Below are 27079 nucleotides of genomic sequence, written 5' to 3'. Positions count from 1 at the left end.
GTAAATTTCAATCTTAAGTGATGTTGATGAACGACTCAATGCAGAAGCACCAGGGCCAATGTCTTGCAGCTTCATACAAAAACTGTTGGAACAGTATTGTCCAGAAGTAGCCACTAATCTAACAATAAGGTATTAACTACAAGACACAGCCATAGCTAAATGTCTAAGACTAATAACTGGGGAAGCTTTTTCACTAGTTGCATGGTGTCCTGGTATAAATTAAGTCTTAGAGCACATCATCCATTTGAACGCTCTCATTAGTGACTTTAGGTTGTTATGTACCAATGCAATGTGGAAAGTATAAACAGCTTCTTTGCTTTCTTCAATCAACACTGGACATAAAACTTAAAACAAAATCATTTATTTTTCAACCAAAGTTGATGGTAAAAAGCAAACAAAACATTGTAATAATTTCAAAATGTTTTAACATGCAGGTTTGTTTTGTCACCACTTGTACGAGAAAGGAGAGAGTGAATTTGTTTCACAGGAAGATCAGATGACACTAGCTTTAGTGCTTCAAGTTTCATTAAGTGCCCCACCTGTATTGAATCAAACAAAAAGACCATGAATTTTCAATTACCCTTTTAATACTGTACAATGTGCTGTGCAATAGATTTAAGCATAGGTATTATACAGACAGGAAAATTTATACAATTTACATTACTTAGTATAAAGACTGATGAAAAGAAAAGCTGTATTTCAAAATAAGCTGTTGTATATGTTAAAGGAAACAATATCTCAGAGCCAATGATTACAAGTTCAACAAGTAATTTGTATTCTTACAATTTTACCTGCAAAGGCATCTGATGTGGCCACATAATATTTCAGTTTACAATTTAACTCCATCACCAAAGCTGTTGTAATAGTTTTGGATGCAAGGGATCATTTACTGATTTTGGTAGTACTTTCATCAGTAAGAACAAATTTGAAGTAGCACTGAATCAGAAACAAATGTTACCGTAAAATGTTGAACTGCAAGTTGAAGAATAGCACATATGACTGAAACATGCTCCCAGTCACAAGAGATTTTGAATACATCATTTATAAGCTATTTTGTTAGCTTTTGATCAAAACGATGCACGTTAAATTACTTCTGGTGTAACATGGTCTAACGTACATTTTATATGCAAGTTATCATTTTATTTGAAAAATTGCCCTAAAAACCCAAGTACACGCAGGATGAGAAAGGCCTTGAGAACAGGGGTCTTGAAGTGATCAACAATAAATGTGCAGTATCACTTTGGAAAATTGAACCAAAGTAGGATGCACCTAAATTATGAAAAATTGTATGCTCATTGCGAGTGAACTAATTTCAGGGGGACACGAATAGCAGTAGAGCATATAGTGTACAAAATAAAGCAAGCTGGTTTCCCCTCCGACTGTAGAATTAGGCAGCAGGTTAGTCTCATTTCAGGCAATCTTAAAATGTCCTGATCTTAATTATGGAAATTATAAGATTACAAATAGGTATCAACTTACAGCAGAACAACCACCAGCTTCATTTAGGATTCACAATTTCACTCAAGGCATCATTCATGTCATTTTATAGTTAACATGAAAAACAGTTTAAGAAAAAAATAAATCCAAACTGATTCAGCTGGTTTCCAAAAGACAAAATATGGCAAATACTGCAGAACTGTAAATTACATAAAATGCGGTGCTCTGACAAAGGCGGTTATGTACCATGAATATAGACACATGTACCAAGCTTATGTTATAAATTTCATTGTTTCCCGCAGAGCTGGCATTCAAATTTACACAGTAATCGCAACTGAAATGCTACCTTCCAGAATGCCAAAAGTCATGAATTAAATAACAAAAATGAATTTCAGTAACAGTCCTCTATTTAACTGCTGCCAATTACTGCAGTCTACCAGATATTTACAAATGCATTTAGTTTTCTTTATATATTTATTATTCTCTCAGTAACCCGTTGAAAGGAATATATACAGCACAAACTCTCATGTTCTGATAACTCATTGATTTTGTTGGTAATATTTCAGTGTCTGGCGTAACAGAGCAGGTGGTTAACTGTCAAATCCAGACAGGCAAAGGAACAGACCAACACATATTTATGATTAAATATAATTTCAAATAAAAGATATTTTACACACATTAGATAAATTATGTCCATCAAGTCACAAATATTCCTATTTTCAACCCGGAGAATCAGAAAAGAACACCAGTAAATAATCTACTAGGATGTTCAGGAACTGCAGTGCAGCACTGCACTTAACAATGCACTGATCGAATAGCTGAGAACAAACTGCATATATATTGTAAAATCTTGTTTCTATCCCAATGATTTCCAGTAATCCATGAAGATTTCCGAGCATCGATGGTGACTTGAGCTAAAATGCATGCTCATTTGTCAAATGCACATCAGTAGAAATTACTTATAAAAACATTCTTCATCAAAGTATACTGGTCATAGTTGCCACGGAGGGGTAACATCTTCTGCTGACAGTGACAGGTCCACATCACTCACAGTTATGAAAGTTTTACAGCAATTTTGTTCTGTTCCTTTCTTAGTAATCTCTGTGCATCCTTCTCCACCTTCTTCCTTTGTTGTTCAGCTGACCTCTTCTCCCTCTCTGCAAGCTTCTGCTGCCTGAAGAGTGGGGAAAATAGGAATTGTTAATGGAGAGGAAGGAGCAATAAATTACATATATATACAGAACATTGTTCAGCATTTTATTTGCAGAAAGAGCAAAATCAATACATAGTTCCACTGACAAGGAACTTTAAAAAAAAACTGATAAAAAAAGATAAACAAATGCACGAGATTACTTCAGATGATCCCTCAGTGTTGGTGCTTAAACTGGGCATCTCAGATCACAGAATTAGAATTTCAAGAACAAAACCACAGAACCCATACAATCCAGAAGGAAGCCATTTGGGCCATCAAGTTTGCACTGATTCGGAAAGAGCATCTTACCCAGACACACTCCTCCCCCCATCCCTTTAACCCTGTGCATTCATCATGGCTAATCTACATTACCTATACATCTTTGGATACTTAGGGACAATTTAGCATGGCAAATCCACCTAACCTGCACATCTTTGGACTGAAAGGGGGAACCAGAGCACTCAGGAAATCCATGCAGACATAGGGAGAACATGCTAACCCCACACAGTCACCCAAAGCCAAAATCAAACCTGGGTCCCTGGTGCTGTGAGGCTAAACACTGTGCCACTATGCCACATTATTTAAGGTTTTCAGATATTTTGTGACAAAAACTGTGACTTTTAAACTCAGTGTTCCTCCAACTCTGGCCTGTAGTGCATCTTCCATTCCTTTTGCCCCAGTATTGGTAGCTTCCACCCATCCAACATCTCCTTCTTCAGCTAAGTGTCAACTTTTATCCAATAAACTCCCATGAAGCTCCTTGGGACATTTTATGATGTTGAAGGCATAAGTGCAAGTTGCCATTTAATGCACTTTGGCTCAGATATCAAAACAAAAACAATTTTGTATGCTGTTAAACGCAACATCTTCCAGTGTCAACAACAAAATAAAAATTAAGCACCTCAGCACTTCTTCTGCCTCCCAGGTGGCATCTCCCTCTTCTTCCCAGGCATTAGTGTTTTCCTGCCAAGTTTCAAAATCTCCCAGTTCCGGCTGCAAAAGGAGAAGTGAGAGCAATAATTTTTCCTATGATTAAAACTATAACACATTACAGCATTGACCGCTTGAGAAAATTACACCTTCAAAATGAAGTTTTCTTTACTGTTTTAAATTTAGACATTTCTGAATTTTGGATAAGCAAAAGAAAATCTGGGTCAACTCCTGGATCTCCTCTCTAACACCCTGCTAGATGTAAATACATCAACGGATTGCAGCATCTCAAGGCGGCTTGCCACCACTTTCTCAAGGGCAATTATGGGTGGACAATAAATGCTGACCCTGCCAGTGATGCTTGCATCCCAAGAATGTACAAAAAACCTTATACACTGTCTTTCATGTCCACAGGGAATCCCAAAAACATTTCACAGACAACTGATTAAAATTGAAGTGTAATCATGGTACCTTTGGTAGCCAATAAGACCAAGGAAACAAAAGCTGAGATACTGGGAAAATTGGTATCAAGATCCATTCTAACAATGCTGGGTAATGTAGACTATATTACCCCCATCGAATCTTCAGAGGGTGAGAGAATATGAAACAATTTTAATCAGCAAATTGTGAAAGTACTGAATTATAGGCATTTTTTATTTTTTTATACTTTTCCAATTCAATCAAATCAAATCCAATTCAGAGTCTCAACAAGTTGAGACATTTCAGATCCAGGTTGACAAGACAGGGCCAGCGACCAAATCACCCTGTCCTGGGCCTGATCTACATGAGCCAAGTTGATTGGAGGAGCAAAGCAACACCTCCTCCAAGACTTGAGCTCATTTGCATCTTAGCCAAAAGGCCGAGATGCCGCTTTAAAAAATTGCTTCATATGAAACATATGAAGCCTCAGCGTAACCTAATGACCTCAACCAAGTGCAGCATCCTCTCCATGCTACACTTGATCTTAGCCAAAAGGCCGAGAAGCGATAGCACTGACAGAATTGGATTCCATGTTTCAAATTATGACATTCCACCTCTCAATCTGAAATTTGGATCATTTAATACCAATAGAGTTTCACTGGCTGCTTCGAACCCAATCATTCTGCTTTCTCATAATTAGGGAACAACAATGGACAAGCAAATAATATATATCTTTAAAGGGAAATTCTAGAATATTATAACCGATGGCCAATTCGAATGACCTTGTTCCGAATAACCATGGATTTTAATTCTGCAATAAAAATTCTACTGGCCTGCACCATGCAGCACAGATCATAGAATTATAGGAACCCTACAGAAAGAGGCCATTCGGCCCATCGAGTCTACACCAACCACAATCCCACCTAGGCCCTACCCCCATATCCCTACATATTTACCCGCTAATCCCTCTAACCTACGCATCTCAAGACACTAAGGGGCAATTTTAGCACAGCCAATCAACCTAACCCGCACATCTTTGGACTGTGGGAGGAAACCAGAGCACCCGGAGGAAACCCACGCAGACACGAGGAGAATGTGCAAACTCCACACAGACAGTGACCCAAGCCGGGAATCGAACCCAGGTCCCTGGAGCTGTGAAGCAGCAGTGCTAACCACTGTGCTACCGTGCCGCCCTAACCTGATCAGATAACCTGATCAGTCAGTTTCTCCAGTGTTATTTTACTGGAGTCATTAGAAACAAACCTAATGCAAATCATTAAAATACTTACTGACGGCTGATTGAATGGGATGTCCTGTGTAGCTGCAAGTCTACTGGAAAATCCCATACTGCCATCTTGTATTCCAAAATTTAATGGTTCTTTTTTCTTAATAACAATCTATGAAATAATAAAAAAATGTTAAAAATTTCAAACGCAGACTTATTGTATTTAAGCTAGTTTTACAATGAAAAGCAGTGGTACATATTCAAATTAACATTTGGAATTAATCCTCAGCTGCAAAATGGTTAGAATATTAAACTATTCTAGATAATTTAACAACAGTAAAATGGGAAATATTAAATGATGAATTCTTGCTACAATATTTTTCTTAGCAAAAATTGTGATTCATGGAGTTTATACTGCATGCAATGAATATTCTTCACTATGTAGCATAATCTGGGTGTACATACTTTTTGAGGTTTTCTTATGGTTGGTGTCATGTCTTTAAAGTAATCAGGTTCTTCAGTCTCTCCAGTACCATTCTGTTGTGTTGTCAGATTACCATTGCCTCCTTCAATCTTAATACTGGTTGGACCATCTTCATCCCAGGAACTCCATTCTTCTACCTCAGGCTTGGAAGATATAGAAAAGTGTTTATTTTTAAATGAACTCCAAATGAACAACCGGCATTTTATAAACAAGCAATTTTTTTGTGTTTCATCAGCTTACATGCATAAACACCCCCAGGCATCTCTGCTCTTGCACTCCTTTTAAAATGGTTGCACCTAGTTCATATTGCACATTATTTTCAATCTTCCCACCAAATCGCATCATTGGAACATAGGAAATAAGAGTAAGCTATCCACCCCTCCAGCCTGCTCTGCCATTCAATTAGATCATGGCTAGTCTTCTACCTTAATACCATTTTCCAGCACCATCGCCTTGACCTTGATGTCCTTAAGAAATCTATTGCTCTTGAACATATCCAATAACTGAGCCTTAACAACCCTTTGAGTAGAGAATTCCGAAGATTCAACACTCTCTGAATGAAGACATGCCTCCTCAGCTCAGTCCTAAATGGTTCACCTCTTAATCTAATCACTTCAGATTTCTGTTAAATTTCAGCTACCAAGTGTCCGTCAATTTCTTCCTGAAGTTTGTAACTCTGTTCTGTATTGTCAACTAAATTTCCAAGTTGGAGTCATCTGCAAATTTTGAAGTTATTGCCTGTCAAAGGAGCTGCCAAGAGAAACGTTGGCGCAGAGAAATTTAACGTTATGGGAGCTCCAACATAGCAAGTGTCTGACCACTAACAGCAACTACAAACACAGTTCTCAAAGAGATAATTAAACACCATGCAATGTTGACTTATCCTCCTGAGGCAGGCCAAACGGGAAGTAAACTGAACAACTAAGACATTTAATAACCTTGCAAGCCCTCTTAACCAGAAGTATCTGTTTCATCCTTGCGAGACCCACCTGCAGGCATTTCAGAAAATGCTGTACTTCTTTGCAATTATTCAAAGAGCAATAATTTTAATCGTCAGTTTCTCACAATGCCAAAAAATAGATAATTTTTCCATCAGCAACCAATTAGTTTGGATGAGATCCAGTCTTGAAAACCAAAACTATAAGCTCTTAACTGTGGAGTTCTACCGTTGGTAAAAATGAATTTAAAAAGGTGTTTTGAATAAAATATAAGAAACAAACATCAACCAACATGGGCCTCGGTAACATGACCTTAGGATTAAGCATCCCATTATTTACAACTAAACTAACCAGGCTGTGTCGTTCAACAAATCAAAAGAAAATTTGTTGTTGGTTAAAATTGCAGTGTTGACTGGTGTTCTTACCATATAATTGCATTTTCATAGAATCCCTACAGTGCAGAAGGAGGCCATTCAGCCCATCGAGTCTGCACCGACCACAATCCCACCCAGGCCCTATTCCCGTGACCCCTCATATTTATCCTGCTAATCCCCCTGACACTAGGGTTAATTTAGCATGGCAAATCAACCTAACCCGCATATCTTTGGACTGGGGGAGGAAACCAGAGCACCCGGAGGAAACCCACGCAGACATGGGGAGAATGTGCAAACTCCACACAGATAGTGACCCAAGCTGGGAATTGAACCCAGGACCCTGGTGCTGAGAGGCAGCAGTGCTAACCACTGTGCCACCGTGTTAGCTTCTTGCCTGTAGCTTTACCCTGGAAGCTAATCCCAATGTATATTTGACATCTTCTAGCATAATATTACATTTTAAGTGCTTATGTTTGTGTAAAATGACAGCAACTCATTCTTACGATTTTAAAAAGTTTTGAAGTTGTCCCAACATAACCAGTAGCTTGTGAAATATACTTCAACTTTGTGGCGTACGGTGGCAACTCAGAGAATCTGTACATGCACCAAAGGCCACAGTGCAGGCCGAGAGTGCAACTATTCCTGACGCCTTTCTGGTCAGCAGGAGTTGGTGTTTGGAGAATATGTACCTACCTGGAAAATACCATTTGGGTTTGGAATGCCAGTCCAAAGAAACATTACTACAAATGAAGTAGTTCAAATTTCAGTTAAAGCAAGGATTCATTCTAAACCAATGTCAGTGTCAGGTGACATGACAAACTAATCCACATGAGAGTTCACATGGGGTGATATGGGAAAAAGTTCATGGAAAACAAGGCAAAATGATATCAGCAAGACATGAGGTTTTTCCAGAGGAGAAACAGTTGTCATTTATCTTCTGTGCCACTTCCAAATGCTCAATTAACAGATTCTACCAATGGGTGAAGGAAGAAAACAAATCTCTATGGACATTTCCAAGGAAAAATTACACTCTTTATACCAAGTCCCTGATAGGCAGTTGCAGTTTGGGTAATCTTAAGTCTGACAAACTCATGTGGCTAAAGGGGAACTGCAATGATTGCGATGTTTTGGGCTTACATTGCTCTGTTGTAGCTCAATTCTCTATACACAACCACCTTTGAGGTCTGAAATAAGTTAAAGACCAATTAATATATTGTTCCTATGGGTTCAAATATACACACAATTATTTCCTACTGGCTTGCTTCGACTTCGCATGTGTGTGTCTGAGAGACCAAAGATGCTAACTAGTACCACAAAGCAATACTATAAAGTGCAAGCTTTTATAACACTCACTGTGTCACATTATAGTGCACTGTAAATAACTCACCACATAATTGCTGCAAGATTTTCTGCACCCAAACTCATTGGAAATAGATTGAAAGGAGGAGATTTGTGTGGTAAAAACACACAAGCACAGACTTGTTGACCAAATGCTCTGTTTCGGTATGTATATTCTATGTAACCAATATACTGCAGATAATGTTAAATTAGTTTTGTATAGCAATAGTCAACCAACATATTGGTATCAAACAAAGGTTAGTTTGTATGACCAGATGTAGCTTTCCCTTCCCTGGTCTAACAATGTTCATTTTCCTTTAATGTTGAAAAAGAACGACCATTGGCCTTGTTGTGAATTCTTCTACTTGCCACACTAACTATTCGCATTTAATAGCAACAATTATCCTGAATTATGGTGCAGTGTTTGTATGGACCAACAATATTAAGAAACAGAATTGAGAAACACGAGCGGAGCCAATCCTACACATGCTGACACCTACTTGTGTGCCATTTTCAGGGCACCTGGAAAAGGGTGGAAGCCCACAACATTAGCCCTGAGTGTCCTAGATCCAACCATCTTCAGCCACATCAATGATCTTCTCACTATCTCAAGGTCAGAAATGGGATGTTTTCTGATGACTGCACAATGTACAGTTCCATTCACAGCTCTTCAGATAATAAAGCGGTCGGTGTTCGCATGCTGCAAGACCTAGACAACATTCAAGCTTGGGGTGTTCAGTGGCAAGCATCATGTTCAGCATACAAGCGCCAGGCAGTAAGCATCTCCACCAGGAGAGTGTAACCTTCTCCCCATGACATTCAAGGGATTTCCAACACTAAATCTCGCACCATCAACAACCTGAGAATTACCACTGACAAGACCTACCACATAGATATTGAGGCTATAACAGCAGGTCAGAGACTGAGGTATTCTGTGCTAAATAATTCACCTCTGACTCCCGAAAGCCTGTCCACCCTCGACAAGGCAGAAGTCAGCCATATGATGAATTAACTTCTTCTTGCCTGGATGAATGCAGCTCAAACAACGCTCAAGAAGCTCAACACCAAACAGGACAAAGCAGCCCAATCAATGAGTACTCTATTGACTACCTTAAGTATTCATTTCCTTCCGCACTGACACAACGTGGCTACAGTGAATACAATTTGCAAGATGTACTACAGCAACTCAAGGTTTCTTCAACAGTACTCTCAGAAAGCAGAATGCCTACTGCCTAGAATAAGGACAGCAGGCACATGGAAACATCAACAACTGCAAGTTCCCCTCCAAATACCACCCTAACTTGGAAATATATCACCATTGCCTCATTATTATGGGGTCCAAATTCTGAAGCTCCTTACCAATCAGCACTGTAGGTGTTTCCACACCATACCCCCTGCAGCAGTCCAAGCGGTAGCCCATCACCACCTTCACGAAAGTAATTGGGTGGGCAGTAGATGTTGGCTTACCAATAATGACTGTGTCCCATGAACAAAGAAGAACAAAGCACCTAGCAAGAAGTACAGCTTTTTTCCAACCCATTACCATCAATATAAAACACTCCTGGACTCGAACGAAGTTTCAAATGCAGTTTGAAAGTAGATTTATTTGCAAAATTTGGAAATTAAAACTACAAAAAAAAAACTACAAAAATAACAAAATGTTATTAATTCATTTCAAACTCCTATTATCTTACACCTAATATCAGCAAAATAAAACACGCAATAAAAAAAGATTATTGATAGGATGGTGAAAATTGTTACCTGCTTAGGAACAGATGGATAATCAACCGTTGTTGGTAAGGTTATTTGATCGCCACTCAATTTCCTACCCCTTCCAGACCTTGAGGAAAAGAATAATGCAACATTAGCATCCCACAATATGTAATCTTTTATAGTCTTTAATGACTAAAGTAATTTATTAAAATAATTTCAAAGGCTGTGCAGTTGTTTTGAAAAACATCCAGAAGATAGTTAACCACCTGGGATTCAACAACATCACGTGAAGGAGGTTCCCCCAAGGAGTGTTGGTTAGTATAACCTATAAGACAATTACTAAACTGAAAGGTCAAAGGAGTGAAGAAAATCTGTGAATTTTGATTTCAAATGCTACAAGTCAATTTAAATAAGTTTGATAGTTTCGCTGCGAGTAAAAACTGAGCAATAAGCCAATATCCAGTCCAATTGCTATTTGTTCAACAAGCTGCTGTCTAAAGTAGATTTTCTTCCAAATATCAAGCTCAGGCCTCAATTACAAAATGGGGTCACAGAGGCAGTGATCCAGCTGAAACAGGAAGCTTTTTTGGACAGATTACTTCAAACAAGGGAACTGGCAATGTCAGTGACCATGAAAATTACCTCCAGGAGAAACTGTGCAAAATTAAAATACTCGTACCTACAAAATATTCAGAAGTTTTCGAACAACAGGGACATCTACAAACATTAATCTATTCAGGCTTCAAAATACTTAACTGTTAATTTTGCATCCAAAGTATGATTGTAAATGAAACTGTTTCAGTTTGGAGATTCATCCTGTATCTTGATCAGATAAAAGGATGCTTACATGGATCTTGTTTTTCAATAACCATACATGCAACCAGTGGTTTAAAACTCACTTTTCAACAGTCTGCCAACTTAACTATCTGTAAATTACACATCTTTTTCCCTTGTCAATTTTGTCCACCTCAACGTTCACACCACTGAAGTGCCAAGCAATGATCAACTCCAAGTAGAGAGAACATAACCATGTCCCCTCGATATTCAATGCCATTACCATTGCCAATCCCTTACCATCAACATCCTTGGGTAATAATTGACTGGAAACTCAACTGGAACACAGTCACATAAATGCCATGGCTGATGGAGCAAGTCAGTGGTTAGATATTCTGCAGCAAATGGCTCACTTCCTCACTCCACTCACTTGGATTAGTGTTGCCGCATCACTCAAGAACACCACCAACCAGGACAAATAACTCCACTTAATTGCTATAGCAAAATCAGCTTAAACAAACATCCACCATCATTTTATCAGGGGTGCTATATTATCTACATGGCTGCGTCAGCGGCACTCCCTGAGCCCATGATCTCCATTATTGAGACGACCAAGCACAGCAGACATGTGAGAGAACTATAAACTCCAAATTTCCCTTCAAGTTTCTTTATTATCATACTTTCATCAATGCTGGGTCAAACTCTTGGAACTGCCATCTACCCACACCACAGGTTGCAGCAGTTAGTCCAGCATCACCTTCTCAAGGGTGACAATGAATAGCAGATATATACAGAATGTTAAAAACAGACTCTCAGTTGATGTACTATTTCGCAGATATCAGCTACCTGCTAAAATCTGACTCAACTGAACATTACTCATATGCAAGTCTACACAGGCTACTTGACCAAGGAAATTTCACTACCAAATCCGATATTGCTCTCACCTACGTGCATCTTTCCAACAATCGTTCAGAGCAGAAACTCGAACAACATTTCTCTTACCACCTCAGGGTGTGGGACTAAATGCAATATTTGGAGATGACTAACTCAAACGATTAGTGAGTTTATTGATCACTGTAATCCCTTACTAGATTAGCTAGTTATCCAGCAGAGAATACTAATTAACTAATTTTCCCAATTCCAATTTACAACAACCTCAAGAGGAGTAAGTTAAAGATGTACACATTTGCTGACAGTGATTCAATGGTCTGCTTTTGTGGGATTCAAACCCGGGTTCACAGAGCATAACCTCTGATCTCTGGGTTATTAGACCAGTGACAATACCACTATGCCACTGTCTCCCCCATACTGCAGCCATACACTCTATATAGACTAGAAACAAGCTTGATGCAGTTAGGAGGCAGAAACAAAGTGTGATCACCACGTCATCCTTGGTACTCACATTATTTCATGGTTTGCCTGGAAAGTCTCTATTGTGCCCAATTTGAGAACTACTGGTGCAGCAGAGTGGTTGCCGAACAAGTAATCCAGATGCCTGGATTAATATTCCAAAGAATAACTGCCAAATCTCTCCTTCACCGTTTCAAAACTTGAGTTAAATAAAGCAAATTTGGAAATGAAAAGCTGGTGTCAGTAACTATAGAAAAGCTGTCAATTGTCAAAAACTTTAGAACAGAAAACCTGGCTAAGCTTATAGTGACTCGTATCATACAACATGGTTGACTAATAATTGCTCTCTGATATAGCCAGTCAGTTGTCTCTAACATAAGGTCCACTACTATATGACAAAGCAATCGGTGATGGGCAACAAATGATAGTTTTGCTAACAATGAATCACCCCACCCACCCATTGGTGGCTGTGCCTTCAGCTGTCCAATCTCTGAGCTCCAAATTCCCTTCATGAACTGCTTTATTCCTTGCAACTTACCTCTTTTAGCAGCCCGTCCTAATATCACCTTCTCTGACTTTGCTAAGTTTTGTCTGATTACTTATGTGAAATAATGCGGCATGGTGGCGCAGTGGTGCTACCTCTCAGCGCCAGGGACACAGGTTTGATTTCCAGCTAGGGTTCCTGTGTGGAATCTGCACGTTCTGCCCGTGTCTTTGCGCTTTTCCTCCAGGTGCTCCAGTTTCTTCCCACTGTCCGAAGGACGTGGTGACTAGGCGCATTGGCCATGTTAAATTCTCCCTCAGTGTACCCGAACAGGTGGTGACTAGGGGATTTTCATAGTAACTTCATTACAGTGTAAGCCGACTTGTGACTAATAAATAAAACTTTAACTTTAAACATTTTTCGATGTTAAAAGGTGCTATAGAAATGTGTACTTATTGTTACAGACAGTTGGAAGTTTTGAAGTGTAGCTGATTGAACTAGAGGTTCAAGTTCCAAGAGGGGAACACAAAAATAAAATTGATCCAAATCCTAACTGTTAGCAAATTTCCAGGTTGTTAATTCACTGTTATATGATATATCATTCACTTGTGGCACAAGATCAATCATGTTTGGCATTTTTCTTATTGATGTCTGTTCTGATAATCTTCAATCTATTTCTTAAACTTTGTGAAGGATACACATGGATACACACTTGTGCCCTCACAAAGTGAGCCTAAATCTCCAAAACGATGAAATGATCCATCAATCTCAGAACTGATGAAAATCATGTGGAACTATGAGGAAACTAGACTTGTATTTTCCCTCAACATCATTTTATATGCCTATTACATTCAGTTGCTAGCATGTGGTTGTGTGGTTCGATTCCTGGACTGACTTCCTTGCCCTGCCCAAGAGTGGGAAACAATGGCAAACTGCCACCGATTTTGAAAAAACTGGTAAGAAAATGGGGCAGGATGAAGCATCAATGAGCCAAGGTCTTCCTTAATTAGCCACAAGTGCTGCCTGTTTTTCATTTCCAATTAACAGCAGATGTGATGCAAGGTATGCTGCCTTTACCTTCAACAGCACCACTTGTAAAGCTGGTTTCAGTGGCATTTCTAAATACAGCAGTGACAAGAAAATAAATACTTTGGAGATGCAGGCAGTTAACTATTCCAAAGCTCTGCTAACCTATGTGGGTGAGTCGGAAGTATTTTTTCACGAGTATGTATCTTGAAGGTCTAAATAAAATGGCACCTTCAAAACTCATTTTGTAATTCTTTGTTGCTCCAATGAGAAGGAATGTGCTCTAAAATGTAACGATGACAAACTTCACAACACTGGCACTATACTAAAATAGTATAGAAACAGATAATTTAAATAATATCAAAGAAACTGAAGAGATCACAAATTGTACGTGTACTATTTAGACTATGCGATGTTTGTTGCAACAAAACTAAGTGTGAAAATCTGAGTTTTAATGTGTCAACCAGTTTTTCAGATGGAATCCTGGGTTCATGTTTAATTTTTAAAAATAACAAGAAGTTTATGAAAAAATTGGCAGTGTAGTATTTTACAGAACTGTAATAATCAGATCAAGAGTAAAGTAATTCAAATATGAAGTTGAGTACATTGAAATATTTCTCCAGATGCACAAGATGTTATAGGAACTCCCTCCTTACAAATCAGGAACTACGGGAAATGTCAAGAAATGAGACAAACGCACAGCAACTGTCACTGCAGCCAGATTCACTTTTACATTTGCAAAGGCAGCATGGTGGCACAGTGGTTAGCACTGCTGCCTCACAGTGCCATGGATCCGAGTTCAATTCCCAGCTTGGATCACCGTCTGTGCGGATTCTGCACATTCTCCCCGTATCTGTGTGTTTTTCCTCTGGGTGCTCCAGTTTCCTCCCACAGTCAGAAAGACGTGCTGGTTAGATGCAATGGCCATGCTAAATTCTCCCTCAGCGTACCCGAACAGGTGCTGGAGTGTGGTGACCAAGGGATTTCACAGTAATTTCATTGCAGTGTTAATGTAATACTTGTGACTAATAAATAAAACTTTAACTTTAGATAACTACTTCAATGTATGTTCCACATTAAAACATTGAATGGAATTATGAATGAGAAAAGCTATTTGGCTATCAAGTTGACTTCTTGAACAGATCATGTTCAATCAACTTGGTTTGCTACTGTATTCGTATAATTTCTTCAAAAAAAGATATCTGGCCCCCAGGACTATAAGCTAAATACCAGGTTATACCTATGGCTCCAATATTCAACTCTAGCAATGCTTGAATCTTTTAATATTACTCATTTTCACTGTTGCACAAACATATTCCGAAGACAACAAAACATAAGACATAGGAGCGGAAGTAAGGCCATTCGGCCCATCGAGTCCACTCCAACAGGTTACCAAACACATGCCCATGCTATCACCAAGACCTTCATAATATCACCTGACTCCAACAGGTTACCAAACACATGCCCATGCTATCACCAAGACCTTCATAATATCACCTGACTCCGGCTCTGCCTCAGTTCTTCTGTCTCCGTAAATGTCATCCATGCCTTTATCACCTTGACTTGATTGCTCCAACATTCTTCGAGCCACTTTCCCATCTTTCACCCTCTAAACGTGCATTCATAATAAACTCTGCTGTCAGTATCCTAACTTGCACCAATCCTGTTTTGCCATCACCTGCTCTTGCTGGCCTACACTGGCTCCTTAATCAACAACACCACAATTTTTAAATTCTCATCCTTGTTTTCAAATCCTTCCCTGTATCTGTATAGTCCTAACAACCTTTCAAAATCTCTGTGCTCCTCCAATTCTGCTCGTGTGTATCCCATATTTTAAATTGCTTCACCATTGCCAGTGTGTCTTCAGCTGCTTGGCCCTAAACTCTGGAATTCTCTCAACCTCTCACTCTTCTCCTTTAAAACGTTCTTTAAAAACTACTTCTTTGTCCAATCTTCTGGTCATCTGTCCTAATATGTGGTTTGATGTCAAATTCTGTCCAATATCTCTCCTATGAAATGCCTTGAGATGTTTAATTACATTAAAGGAGTTATATGGGCAGCACAGTGAGACAGTGGTTAGCACTGTTGTCTCTCGGCACCAGGGACTCAGGTTTGATTCCCGACTTGGGTCCCTGTCTGTGTGGAGTTTGCACGTTCTCCCCGTATCTGCTTGGGTTTCCTCCAGGTGCTCCGGTTTCCTCCCACAGTCCAAAGATGTGCAGGTTAGGTCGGTTAGCCATGCTGAATTGCCCCTCAGTGTCATTAGTAGAGTAAATACATGGGATTACGGGGATAGGGCCTTGGTGGGATTGTGGTCAGTGCAGTTCAATAGGCCAAATGCTCTCCTTCTGCACTGTAGGGATTCTATATAAATGTAACTTGCTGCTCCTTATAACCAGTCAGCCCCAAATGTGAAAGAGCAGTATACTGATTTCACTTGAAGCTCTTGAAGCAAGCAGCTTTGTTATTTTCAGATTGGTACCAATGTTTCACACTAACCCACTGACGATTAGAAGACATTAACAAGGTAACTAACATATAGAACATGCACAGTCAATCAGGGACAAATGTTCTTAAAACTTGCCTGTTTCTTTACCAACACAGGATTTTAAAAGTCATTTAAATGCCACAGTGAGAGCATCTCTTTCAGTGACCCTTTTATAATAGAATTACTGAACTCAACATTTTACTCATGAGGGGGTCTAAATGTTATAATTTCAATAAGCGTCTCAAACATGACAGAAGCCTGATTTGCATTTGCTTCTGAACTGTGACAGGAAGATATCCTGTACCCAGGTATTTTAAAGGAAATAAACGTGGTGCCATGAGAAAAAACTGCTTCCCCCACTTTGCCATTGAAAGGTGGAGAGAAGATAGCAACATCGCCAAACGACACCAGCAAACTGAGAAGGCCGCGAGAAGAAATAGTATTTTTTAAAAACAGTAAAGCAGAAGCCAGCTGTCCAAAATCACTCAAAAAGACAGTGACAGCTGACAGAGGGAGCCTGCAGATATAACAGACAAGGCAGTGGGGACACAGCAGTTGCTGGTGTTATCAGACTCTGAGACACTGAGTGAGCCTCGGGACTTACCTGCAGATGAGCCGCTTGAAGAAGGAGAGCAGCCAGGCCAGGCACGTACACACTCTGAGCGATCGGATCTGACTGATGGCCATGGTGAGCGGGGAGGGAGGGGAGAGGGAGGGGGACAGGTCACAACACCGAGCAGCTCCACTCTCTCTCTCACTGCGAGCTCACTCACCGGGAAACAAAACCCCACCGACAACAGCCTGGGCCCCAGCCCGCCCGCTCACTCACCACTGCGCTTGCGCACACTCGGGCTGCCGGGACCCAACCGGAAGTAATCGTCCCGAGACGCGAGAGAAAGGTCATTGCGCGTGCTCACTGGGTGGGGGCGGGGTTACAAACTGAACACGGTTACTGACACGCGGGATGGGTGTGGCACAACGGTGGTGCAGAGCTTAGCACTGCCGACTGAGAGCGCTCGGGTCCCGGGTTCAATTCCCCCCTTCCCTCTCCCTGTGGAGTTTGCACGTTCTCTCAGTATCTGTGTGGGTTTTATCTGGTGCTCTGGTTTCCTCCTGTAGGCGGTTAGGTGCATTGGCTATGCAAAATTGACCCTGGTGTTAGGGGGGTCATGATGTGGAGATGCCAGCGTTGGACTGGGGTTAAACACAGTAAGAAGTTTAACAACACCAGGTTAAAGTCCAACAGGTTTATTTGGTAGCAAAAGCCACACAAGCTTTAACTCTGATGTCAGTATTCTAACTTGCACCAATCCTGTTTGGCCATCACCTGCTCTTGCTGGCCTACACTGGCTCCTTAATCAACAACACCACAATTTTTAAATTCTCATCCTTGTTTTCAAATCCCTCCCTGTATCTGTATAGTCCTGATGTGGAGATGCCGGCGTTGGACTGGGGTAAACACAGTAAGAAGTTTAACAACACCAGGCAAAAGCCACTTTTGCTACCAAATAAACCTGTTGGACTTTAACCTGGTGTTGTTAAACTTCTTACTGTATAGTCCTAACAACCTTTCAAAATTTCTGTGCTCCTCCAAATCTGCTCGTGTATCCCATATTTTAAATTGCTTCACCATTGCCAATGTGTCTTCAACTGCTTGGCCCTAAACTCTGGAATTCCCTCAACCTCTCACTCTTCTCCTTTAAAACATTCTTTAACAACTACTTCTTTGTCCAATCTTCTGGTCATCTGTCCTAATATGTGGTTTGATGTCAAATTCTGTCCAATATCTCTCCTATGAAATGCCTTGAGATGTTTAATTACATTAAAGGAGTTATATGGGCAGCACAGTGAGACACTAGTTAGCACTGTTGTCTCTCGGCGCCAGGGACTCGGGTTTGATTCCCGGCTTGGGTTCCTGTCTGTGTGAAGTTTGCACGTTCTCCCCGTATCTGCTTGGGTTTCCTCCAGGTGCTCCGGTTTCCTCCCACAGTCCAAAGATGTGCAGGTTAGGTCGGTTAGCCATGCTAAATTGCCCCTCAGTGTCATTAGTAGAGTAAATACATGGGATTACGGGGATAGGGCCTGGGTGGGATTGTGGTCAGTGCAGTTCAATAGGCCAAATGCTCTCCTATAAAGACAGAGATATGCCCTGTTTGTGAACAGAATTCCCACTCACCTGAAGAAGGGACTTGGAGCTCCGAAAGGTTAGGGGGGTCTAGCAGTGCTAGTTGGTGCAGACCTGATAGACTGAATGGCACTGTTAAGGAGTGTATGATTCTACAGGAGGGGTGGGGTTAGTTACATGGACTGTGGTGGAAGTTAGCCTTTTGCTAACATCAAGTGTAGTGTCTTGGTTGCTGTGCTTGGTTGAAGTCATTTTAGCTTCATTTGAAGCAATTTTTAAAAGCAGCATCTCGGCCTTTTGGCTAAGATGCAAATGAGAGGAGGTGAAATGCCCACTCCAATCAGCTTGGATCATGTAGATCAAGCCCAAGACAGGAGGTGAGAGCCCTGTCTTGTCAGTTTGGATCGGGAATGTCTCAACTTGTGGAGACTCTGAATCGGATTTGATTGAATTGGAATTTTAAAAAATAACAAGTGCAGGTGTTACAACATTGGGATGGGGTGTCACAGCAGGTCTGGGATTATACACTGGGAGGGGCTGGTTTTTAGATGGCGGTTTGTTGGGCTGGGTTAGACTGTGGGCAGGGCCACACAAAGGGGGCAGGGACACAACAGGGGCACTTGGGTCAGATAAGGTAGGACAGCGGATGTGGGATTATATATTTGCAGAGTAAGGGTTACACATCGCTTGGCAGCCTTCTGCCTGTAATGGTTTGCCCACTAAGCATTCTGAAGCTTTGGAATTCTCTGCCCCAGAGGACTGTGTCTGTTCAGTTATTTAATATATTCAGCTGAAATAAATTTATTTTTGGACTCTAAATCAGGGATTATGGTGCAGGAAAGTGGAGTGGAAGCCAGGAATAGCCATGATCTTATTAAAAGTTGGAACAAGCTTGTGGGTTGTTTGGCCTATTCCTGCTCCTATTTATTATGTTCTTATGCCTGGCACTTATGTGGCATGAATACTGCTGCCCAGCCCAAACTTGGTTGTTATGTAGTTTTTTGCTGTGGTTCATGCTGACGTGGACTGCTTCATCAGAGAAGTTCTGATTTGAGTTGAATCACTTTAGGGTGATGAGCCTCACTCCTGACTTAAGACTTCAATAAGTACTACAACGTCACAACCTCCCTCCTCAAATTTCACCACCAGTGGGATTCAAACCTAGGTCCCTAGAGCATTTTCTGGTTGGCAGATGGTGACTAGTGGCATGCCGCAGGGATCGGTACTGGGGCCTCAACTGCTTACTATTTACATAGATGATCTGGAGGAGGGGACTGAGTGTAGGGTAACAAAGTTTGCTGACGACACGAAGATAAGTGGGAAAGTGAATTGCGTGGAGGAAGCGGAAGGTCTGCAGAGAGATTTGAATAGGCTGAGTGAGTGGGCGAGGATCTGGCAGATGGAGTATAACATTGGCAAATGCGAGGTTATTCACTTTGGAAGAAATAATAGCAAATTGGATTATTATTTAAATGGAAAAAAATTACAACATGCTACTGTGCAAAGGGACCTGGAGGTCCTTGTGCGTGAGTCGCAAAAACTCAGTCTGCAGGTACAACAGGTGATCAAGAAGGCAAATGGGATGTTGGCATTTATCGCGAGGGGGATAGAATATAAAAGCAGAGAAGTCTTGCTGCATCTGTACAGGGCATTGGTGAGGCCGCAGCTGGAATACAGTGTGCAGTTTTGGTCCCCTTACTTGCGAAAGGATATATTGGCCTTGGAGGGAGTGCAGAGAAGGTTCACCAGGTTGATACCGGAGATGAGGGGTATAGATTATGAAGATTGAGCAGATTAGGTTTGTACTCATTGGAGTTTAGAAGGCTGAGGGGTGATCTTATAGAGATATATAAGATAATGAAGGGGCTGGATAGGGTAGAGATGGAGAGATTCTTTCCACTTAGAAAGGAAGCTAGAACTAGAGGGCACAGCCTCAAAATAATGGGGGGTCCGTTTAGGACAGAGTTGAGGAGGAACTTCTTCTCTCAGAGGGTGGTGAATCTCTGGAATTCTCTGCCCACTGAAGTGGTGGAGGCTACCTCGTTGAATATGTTTAAGTCACGGATAGATGGATTTCTGATCGGTAAGGGAATTAAGGGTTATGGGGAGCAGGCGGGTAAGTGGAACTGATCCACTTCAGATCAGCCATGATCTTATTGAATGGCGGGGCAGGCTCGAGGGGCTAGATGGCCTACTCCTGCTCCTATTTCTTATCTTCTTATGTTCTTATGACCCTGGGTCTCTGAATTACTACTGCATTGACAATATCACTACACTCTCACACTGGTCTCAATACAAATGACTACTTCCATCATTTTACTGATGATTGGGAAAAGCTGAAATGGCAGTAATTGACTGATTCAGGATTATCCTGATTTTTATGGAATCTGGGCGCTTTTCTACATTGTTAGATGCCCATTGTTACACTGGAACAGTTTTGTTGAAAAGCATTATAAATCTGAGTGGGAATAAAGCAAACAGCTGCCAAGCCTGGTCCAACTTTTATCTTGGTTGATCCTTGGCCATAACTCGACTGCACAAATCTTCAAGTGCTATCTTAAAGATACAGTTAATATTTAAACACTGCTCCATTAAGGATCAACTTGTAATAAAGGTACCTTTATCACAGGTTGAAATAGCAGTAAATTTGAAATGTTCTTTCCCTCATGTGCCTAAATGCCTGTTGTTTCTGCCTTGCATTTTACTCCAATTGAATGAACTGGTTTTCAGCAATATTTAGGTAGATTGCATGAATAGTGCTGTATTGAAGGAAATATGTGCCTCATGGTGAATTCTTCAATACTTAATTCCTCATGAATCCTGGTCACACAACAGTTATGGTGTTGATGTCCTGGATTAATAGAATACCTTTACATCAGAATTGGAGTGAAACAATGTTACATTATTCCTCGCATGCTTTACTTTAGTGTCCGGATGTCTTTTAAATGGGAAATTCACTAAAAGCTTTGATTAAATTATTTGAAAATGCTTTTGAAACTGTTTTGCATTCAGACTGGCAAATATTCACTTTAGAGAGAAGTAAAATGTGCTTTTTTTTGAAATTTTATATTTGTCAAGCGGAATCGACATTTTACAGAGCAGATTGATTGTAGGATTAAGCAAGGTAAGTATCTGATTAGTGAAACCATGGCCCAGATTATCTGGTGTTAGGATGATGTGAGACCGCAAGTACCTCCCAAGATGCACTACTGGACTTTTCGGACCCTCAATAATTTTATGGGAATTGTCTGGGAAGTTAGAATTCATGGGAAATTCCCCTGCTCCACGGAACCCACCAAAAAAGTCCCCAACTCTGGGTTAGAGTCAGAGACTTTGGATAGTTCCGATTTACTTACCTGGATAGCTGCCCAGGTTCTATGGAAATGTTAGATAGAAAAATCCTAGTCTAACTTTTGGGTAACTCTACAACCGACCTTTCCCTCCCTCCAACCCGACTCCCCCTCGAACATCCAACTGCCCCCCTAAACCCTCTGACCCTCCCCCCCCCCGGCATAGCCTGACCCGACCTCACCACCTTTTCCAGCACCCACCCTCCCCTGCTGCCACCCTACCTCACCCACCCTACCTCCTTTTATACCTAGACATTCACCCAATCACTCACCCATTCACTCGTACATTCATTCACTAACACTAATTCTCTCTCTAATTATGAAACGTAATATGACATTAGGAAACGTTTTGTAGTCATATTTTCCTCTGATTTCATTAGTAGGTTGATAATTCCAGGGATAAATGCTGCATTTAATTAAAATATGAAATTCATACCCCATAAATCTCCTGTAGATAGGTTCTCTAGTGGCACAGTCGATGAATGCTGTATTTGATTTGATACAAAATCTATTCTAGTAGACTCCTGATGGTGATTATACAGTAAACAACCAAAAACAGATCGAACCCGAGAAAATTAAAATGTGTTTTCTTTTGCTTTGAATAAAGTGGTCGAGAGATGGTGTCTTGTTTTATTTTGTACCAAGTAAAATGGTAACTCTTTAATGGGAGATAACGTGCTAAAATGGGATGCAGAGATGAACATATCCTGCTTGGTATGCATTCTCTCCGTAGCTTTTCAAAGAAGCTTTGGATATTTAACTCTCACCAACCAGAAATCGTCAGCTAGCTCTGCGTGTATTCCCTTTCCTGATGTCTCGGAGGTTTCCTGCACTGAGGGAGTTTTGCAGGGTCCTCCATTGGAAGTTTGGCCAGAAAGATTAGAGGAAGGTAACTTGTCTGATCAGGGTCAGAAACAGGGGTTTTGATCCTTATCGGAAGACTTTGGTCCTCATACATTATATATTTTAAATATACCAGAAATATTCAGCAGGTCAGGAAGCATCTGTGGAGAGAGGGACAGAGATAATGCTTCAGGTCAATAACCTTTCATCAGAACTGAAGAAGAGTTAAGGCACATAATAGAGTTTAAATCAGTAAAATAGGGGAATGATAGAAAAACAAGAGAAGATCTGTGATAGGATGAAAGATGTGGAGATGCCGGCGTTGGACTGGGGTGAACACAGTAAGAAGTCTCACAACACCAGGTTAAAGTCCAACAGGTTTATTTGGTAGCAAACACCATAAGCTTTCGGAGCACTGCTCCTTCGTCAGATGGAGTGGATATCTGCTCTCAAACAGTGCACAGACACAGAAATCAAGTTACAGAATACTAAATGGGATACTAAATTAGATACTAAATTAGTATTCTGTAACTTGATTTCTGTGTCTGTGCACTGTTTGAGAGCAGATATCCACTCCATCTGACGAAGGAGCAGTGCTCCGAAAGCTTATGGTATTTGCTACCAAATAAACCTGTTGGACTTTAACCTGGTGTTGTGAGACTTCTTACTATAGGATGAAAGAGGCAGACATGAATTGACAAAAGGATCAGTGGTGCAGAGCCAAAGGGAATGGGACAAGTAAAGAAACAAATGATTCACAAACAGGACTGCTCTGGTAGATGTAGCATAAGGGTGTTTGCCATTGAAAGTGTTAATGTGGGACTGGAGAACAGTAGTGCTCACACTGCGATTTAGGGTCACATGATAGTAGACTGTGGTGTAGAGTCTGAGAGAAGTAGGTACGAAGATAGCACCTAGCTCGGGCTCCAATTTGGAGATATGCATATAGTGTGTTAACAATAAACAGTTTATGTTCAACCATATAAGCTTCCAGAGCTCTTAGTGAGACACCAAACAACCTTACAGCATGGTGGCAGCTAATGAATGAACACAGAACCCCAAAAAAGCTGGTTAAGGACCCTGTAATCGCCAAAAAGACCAGTAATCTGAAAAATCAAAGCAACAGCACCCTGAGCTGACAGGAGTGACACTGAAGACACAGTTCTAATTGTGAATTGATGGCAGCCACTCCATTGAAAAACAACTCAGCCAGAGCCGACAAGCACCTTTTAATAAGTTTAAAATATTCTGAAAATGTTCAAAAGGGTCCAAACCTTTAATTTAAAGATTTTCTGCAAAAAAATCAATCCCTTTGAAATTGGGCTTGTGATCACAGTGGGAGCCCAGCAAAGCCCGACAAGTGGAGGAAGAAGAGAAAAGAAATGGTTGCTGCAGCATCACCTTTAAAACAGACACGACATTTAAATACAGAGGAACAGTATTCATCTGTGCTGAAAAACAATAACTGAAAAACTGTTATGAATTGTCTTCACTCTTTGCAGAGCCGGTTAATCCAAATCCTTTGCCAAACCTTCAGATGTGCTCTGAGTGGAAGTGCACAGAATTACAATGAGCCCCAGAGTCCAACAGCTGGTGTCACACAACCAGTGAAAACCACGGGCAATGAAGCTACAGTTTTCACCTGAAGCACACAGCAGCAAGTTGATGGTGGAGCAGGAGTGGTGACCACCAATGCATCCAGGCGCACATCTCAATCAGCCACTAGGGGGCGGAAATAAACATGACGTAGCAATGGAAGTCAAACTGCAGGTTGAGCTCAAGGATGAGGAACATTCAAACATGAGGAAGGTACTCCTTCAGCTCCCAGAAAGGCACCACAGAAAAAGAAAGTTTGGGGAGAAGGGGGAGCATGTAAAGAAAGCTTGTATTATAAATATGTTTGGTAAAGACTGGGGGGGGGGGGGGGTAGTATAAGGGTGTTTAGTATAACAAAGTTTAATGTGGGACTGACCCATGCTGTGATATCGAGAATCTGATAGCAGACTATGTGCAGAGAATAGAATCAGAGAATAGAACCATAGAATCCCTATAGTGCAGAAGAGGCATGAAGATAGCACCTAGATAGGGCAAAGCCTTGGAGATATGTATATAGTTCTATGTTAACAATACACAGCTTATGTTCAACCACACAAGCTTTCAGATCACTTAGTGAGACACCAACCTTACAGCACTAGAACTATTGTTTAAGCCTATTTCTACCCACTCAAATGACTTTTTTCCTATCTCAACTTTTTTCTCCCCTATATCCATGATTCTTCTGATGCCGTCAATTTATCTACACTGTGGATGTCTTCCATGAAAGAAAGGCCAACCACAATCTATCCACTACCACACTTTTCCACTTGGCTGAACTTGCTCTCATATTAAACAGTATCTCCTTTAACTCAACTCACTTCCTCAAAAGAACAGGTATTGCTATTGTTACTTGTATGGATCTTAACTATGCCTGCCTTTCCCTGGGGGAGGAGGGCGGGGGGCGCTGGATCTTGTCAACTAGGATGGAAGAGAATTCTCTGTTGAGGATAAAGGAAAACATATCAGAAGCACTGATACGGAATGTTGCATTGACAAAGCAGGGATGGAGATGGAGAAACTAGCAGAGTGGAATCGAGTCCTTATATGAAATGTGGTGGAAGGAAGCATTTTCAAGCTCGCTGTGGAGGTCAGTAGGCTTATTGTGATTATGGGTTGAAAACATATCCCCTGAAATAGAGACGGAGAAGTTGAGAAAGGGAAGGGATCGGGTAGGTGCATCAGTCTGTGTTTCAGTTCTACTCAGGCCCTCAATGTTCCAGTACATTGATGACTGTCTCTGTCTCTGAGCTGGAGAATTTAATCCGTTTTCAACCTCCTCACCCCTTCACATTGTCCATCTCTGAGTTTTCCCATCCCTTCCTTGCCTTCCCTCTCTATTTCTGAGAATATGCTGAGATTCCCATCACTGATACTACCTCCCGGTGCCGGAAAGATCTTGGGCTGCCCTCTTGATGCCTTACCCCGTGATAGTATCAGCCATCCCGCCTCCCAACATATATCCAAACGCCTGGTGAAATCCAGCCAGTTAACTATGTTTCTCTCTCCACAGATCCTACTTTATCTGCTGAGTATTTCCAGTATTTTCTGTTTTTATTTCAGATTTCCAGCAGTTTTTTTTTGCATTTTTATTTTAAATATGGCCGAGAGTTGTGGTTTACTTGGTCATTTTAATATTAAAACAAACAAGACAATTAAAAAGGAATTAACATACAAAGGTTGAGAATCAGGGTTGCAAAACTAACACAATCACTTAAAAATGCTGTTGCGAAGTTGATCTCCACAAGCTCAATAGTTCCACCACCAGGTATGTAATGGTACTGCAAATATCCAAAATATATAAGCCCGCGACCTTTTGGCTAAGATCAAGTGTAGTATGGATCGCCTGCACTTGGTTGAGGTCATTAGGTTACGCTGAGGCTTCATATGTTTCATATGAAGCAATTTTTAAAAGCGGCATCTCGGCCTTTTGGCTAAGATGCAAATGAGCTCAAGTCTTGGAGGAGGATCCTCCCCCTTCTCCAATCAGCTTGACTCATGTAGATCAGGCCCAGGACAGGGTGGTTTTGGTCTCCCGTCCTGTCTTGTCAGCCTGGATCTGAAATGTCTCAACTTGTTGAGACTCTGAATTGGATTTGATTTGATTGAATTGGAAAAATATAAATAAAATTTAAAAAAATATATCTATCCCAATCGGCCTTTTGGCTAAGATGAAGTGTAGTACCGACATGCTGTACTTGGTTGAAGTCATTAGGTTACATTTTAGCTTCATTTGAAGCTATTTTTAAAAGCGGCATCTCGGCCTTTTGGCTAAGCTGCAAATGAGATCAAGCCTTGGAGGAGGTGCAATGCCTACTCCAATCAGCTTGGATCATGTAGATCAAGCCCAAGACAGGAGGTGAGAGCCCTGTCTTGTCAGCTTGGCTCGGGAATGTCTCAACTTGTTGAGACTCTGAATTGGACTTGATTGGATTGAATTGGATTTTTAAATAAAAAATAGAACAAAAATATCTATCCAAATGAAAAAAATCTGTTCATCCTGGCAGCAGCAATCTTACATCCGTGACGATGTTGAAAACCTATAGGGTGCAATATTCAGATCCATGAGCACAGAATCACAGAATTATTATGTTGCAGAAGGAGGCCATTTGGCCCATCATGTCTACACTGGTTCTCCAAATGAGTATTAAGACTTAATGCCATTGCCCTGCCTTTTCCCTGTACCCCTGCACATTGTTTCTATTCAAATTATCATCTGATGCCCTCTTGAATGCCTCGATTGAACCACACTGCCAGGCAGTGCTTTCCAGACCTGAACCATTTGATGTGTGGCAAGTTTCTCATATCACATTTGCTTCTTTTGCAAATCAGCTTAAATCTGTGCCCTCTTGTTCTTGATCCTTATACAAGCAGGAATAATTTCTCCCTATCTGCTCTGTCCAACCCCCACAAGATTTTGAACATCTCTATCAAATCTCCTCTTAGCCTACTTCTCTGCAAGGAGAACAGTCCTAACCTCTCTAATCTAACCTCA

The 27079-nt window shown here is 40.9% G+C and overlaps 1 protein-coding gene and 1 pseudogene across 1 annotated transcript; both read right to left on the bottom strand.

Annotated features, from left to right (window-relative positions):
- Positions 1 to 345: 345 nt before the first annotated feature.
- Positions 346 to 17042, bottom strand: ebag9 (estrogen receptor binding site associated antigen 9). Its single transcript, XM_078216458.1, has 6 exons — positions 16778 to 17042; positions 10100 to 10178; positions 5670 to 5831; positions 5269 to 5376; positions 3531 to 3622; positions 346 to 2611 (listed from the first exon to the last, which is right to left on the bottom strand). The coding sequence occupies exons 1-6, from the start codon at positions 16858 to 16860 to the stop codon at positions 2491 to 2493; spliced, it is 645 nt and encodes a 214-aa protein (XP_078072584.1). The 5' UTR covers positions 16861 to 17042; the 3' UTR covers positions 346 to 2490.
- On the bottom strand, positions 4345 to 4547 carry LOC144496245 (U2 spliceosomal RNA; annotated as a pseudogene).
- Positions 17043 to 27079: the final 10037 nt, after the last annotated feature.

This window comes from Mustelus asterias, chromosome 7, assembly GCF_964213995.1.
Source record: "Mustelus asterias chromosome 7, sMusAst1.hap1.1, whole genome shotgun sequence".
NCBI classification, from domain to species: domain Eukaryota; kingdom Metazoa; phylum Chordata; class Chondrichthyes; order Carcharhiniformes; family Triakidae; genus Mustelus; species Mustelus asterias.
This window is presented reverse-complemented; position numbering and strand designations above follow the sequence as displayed.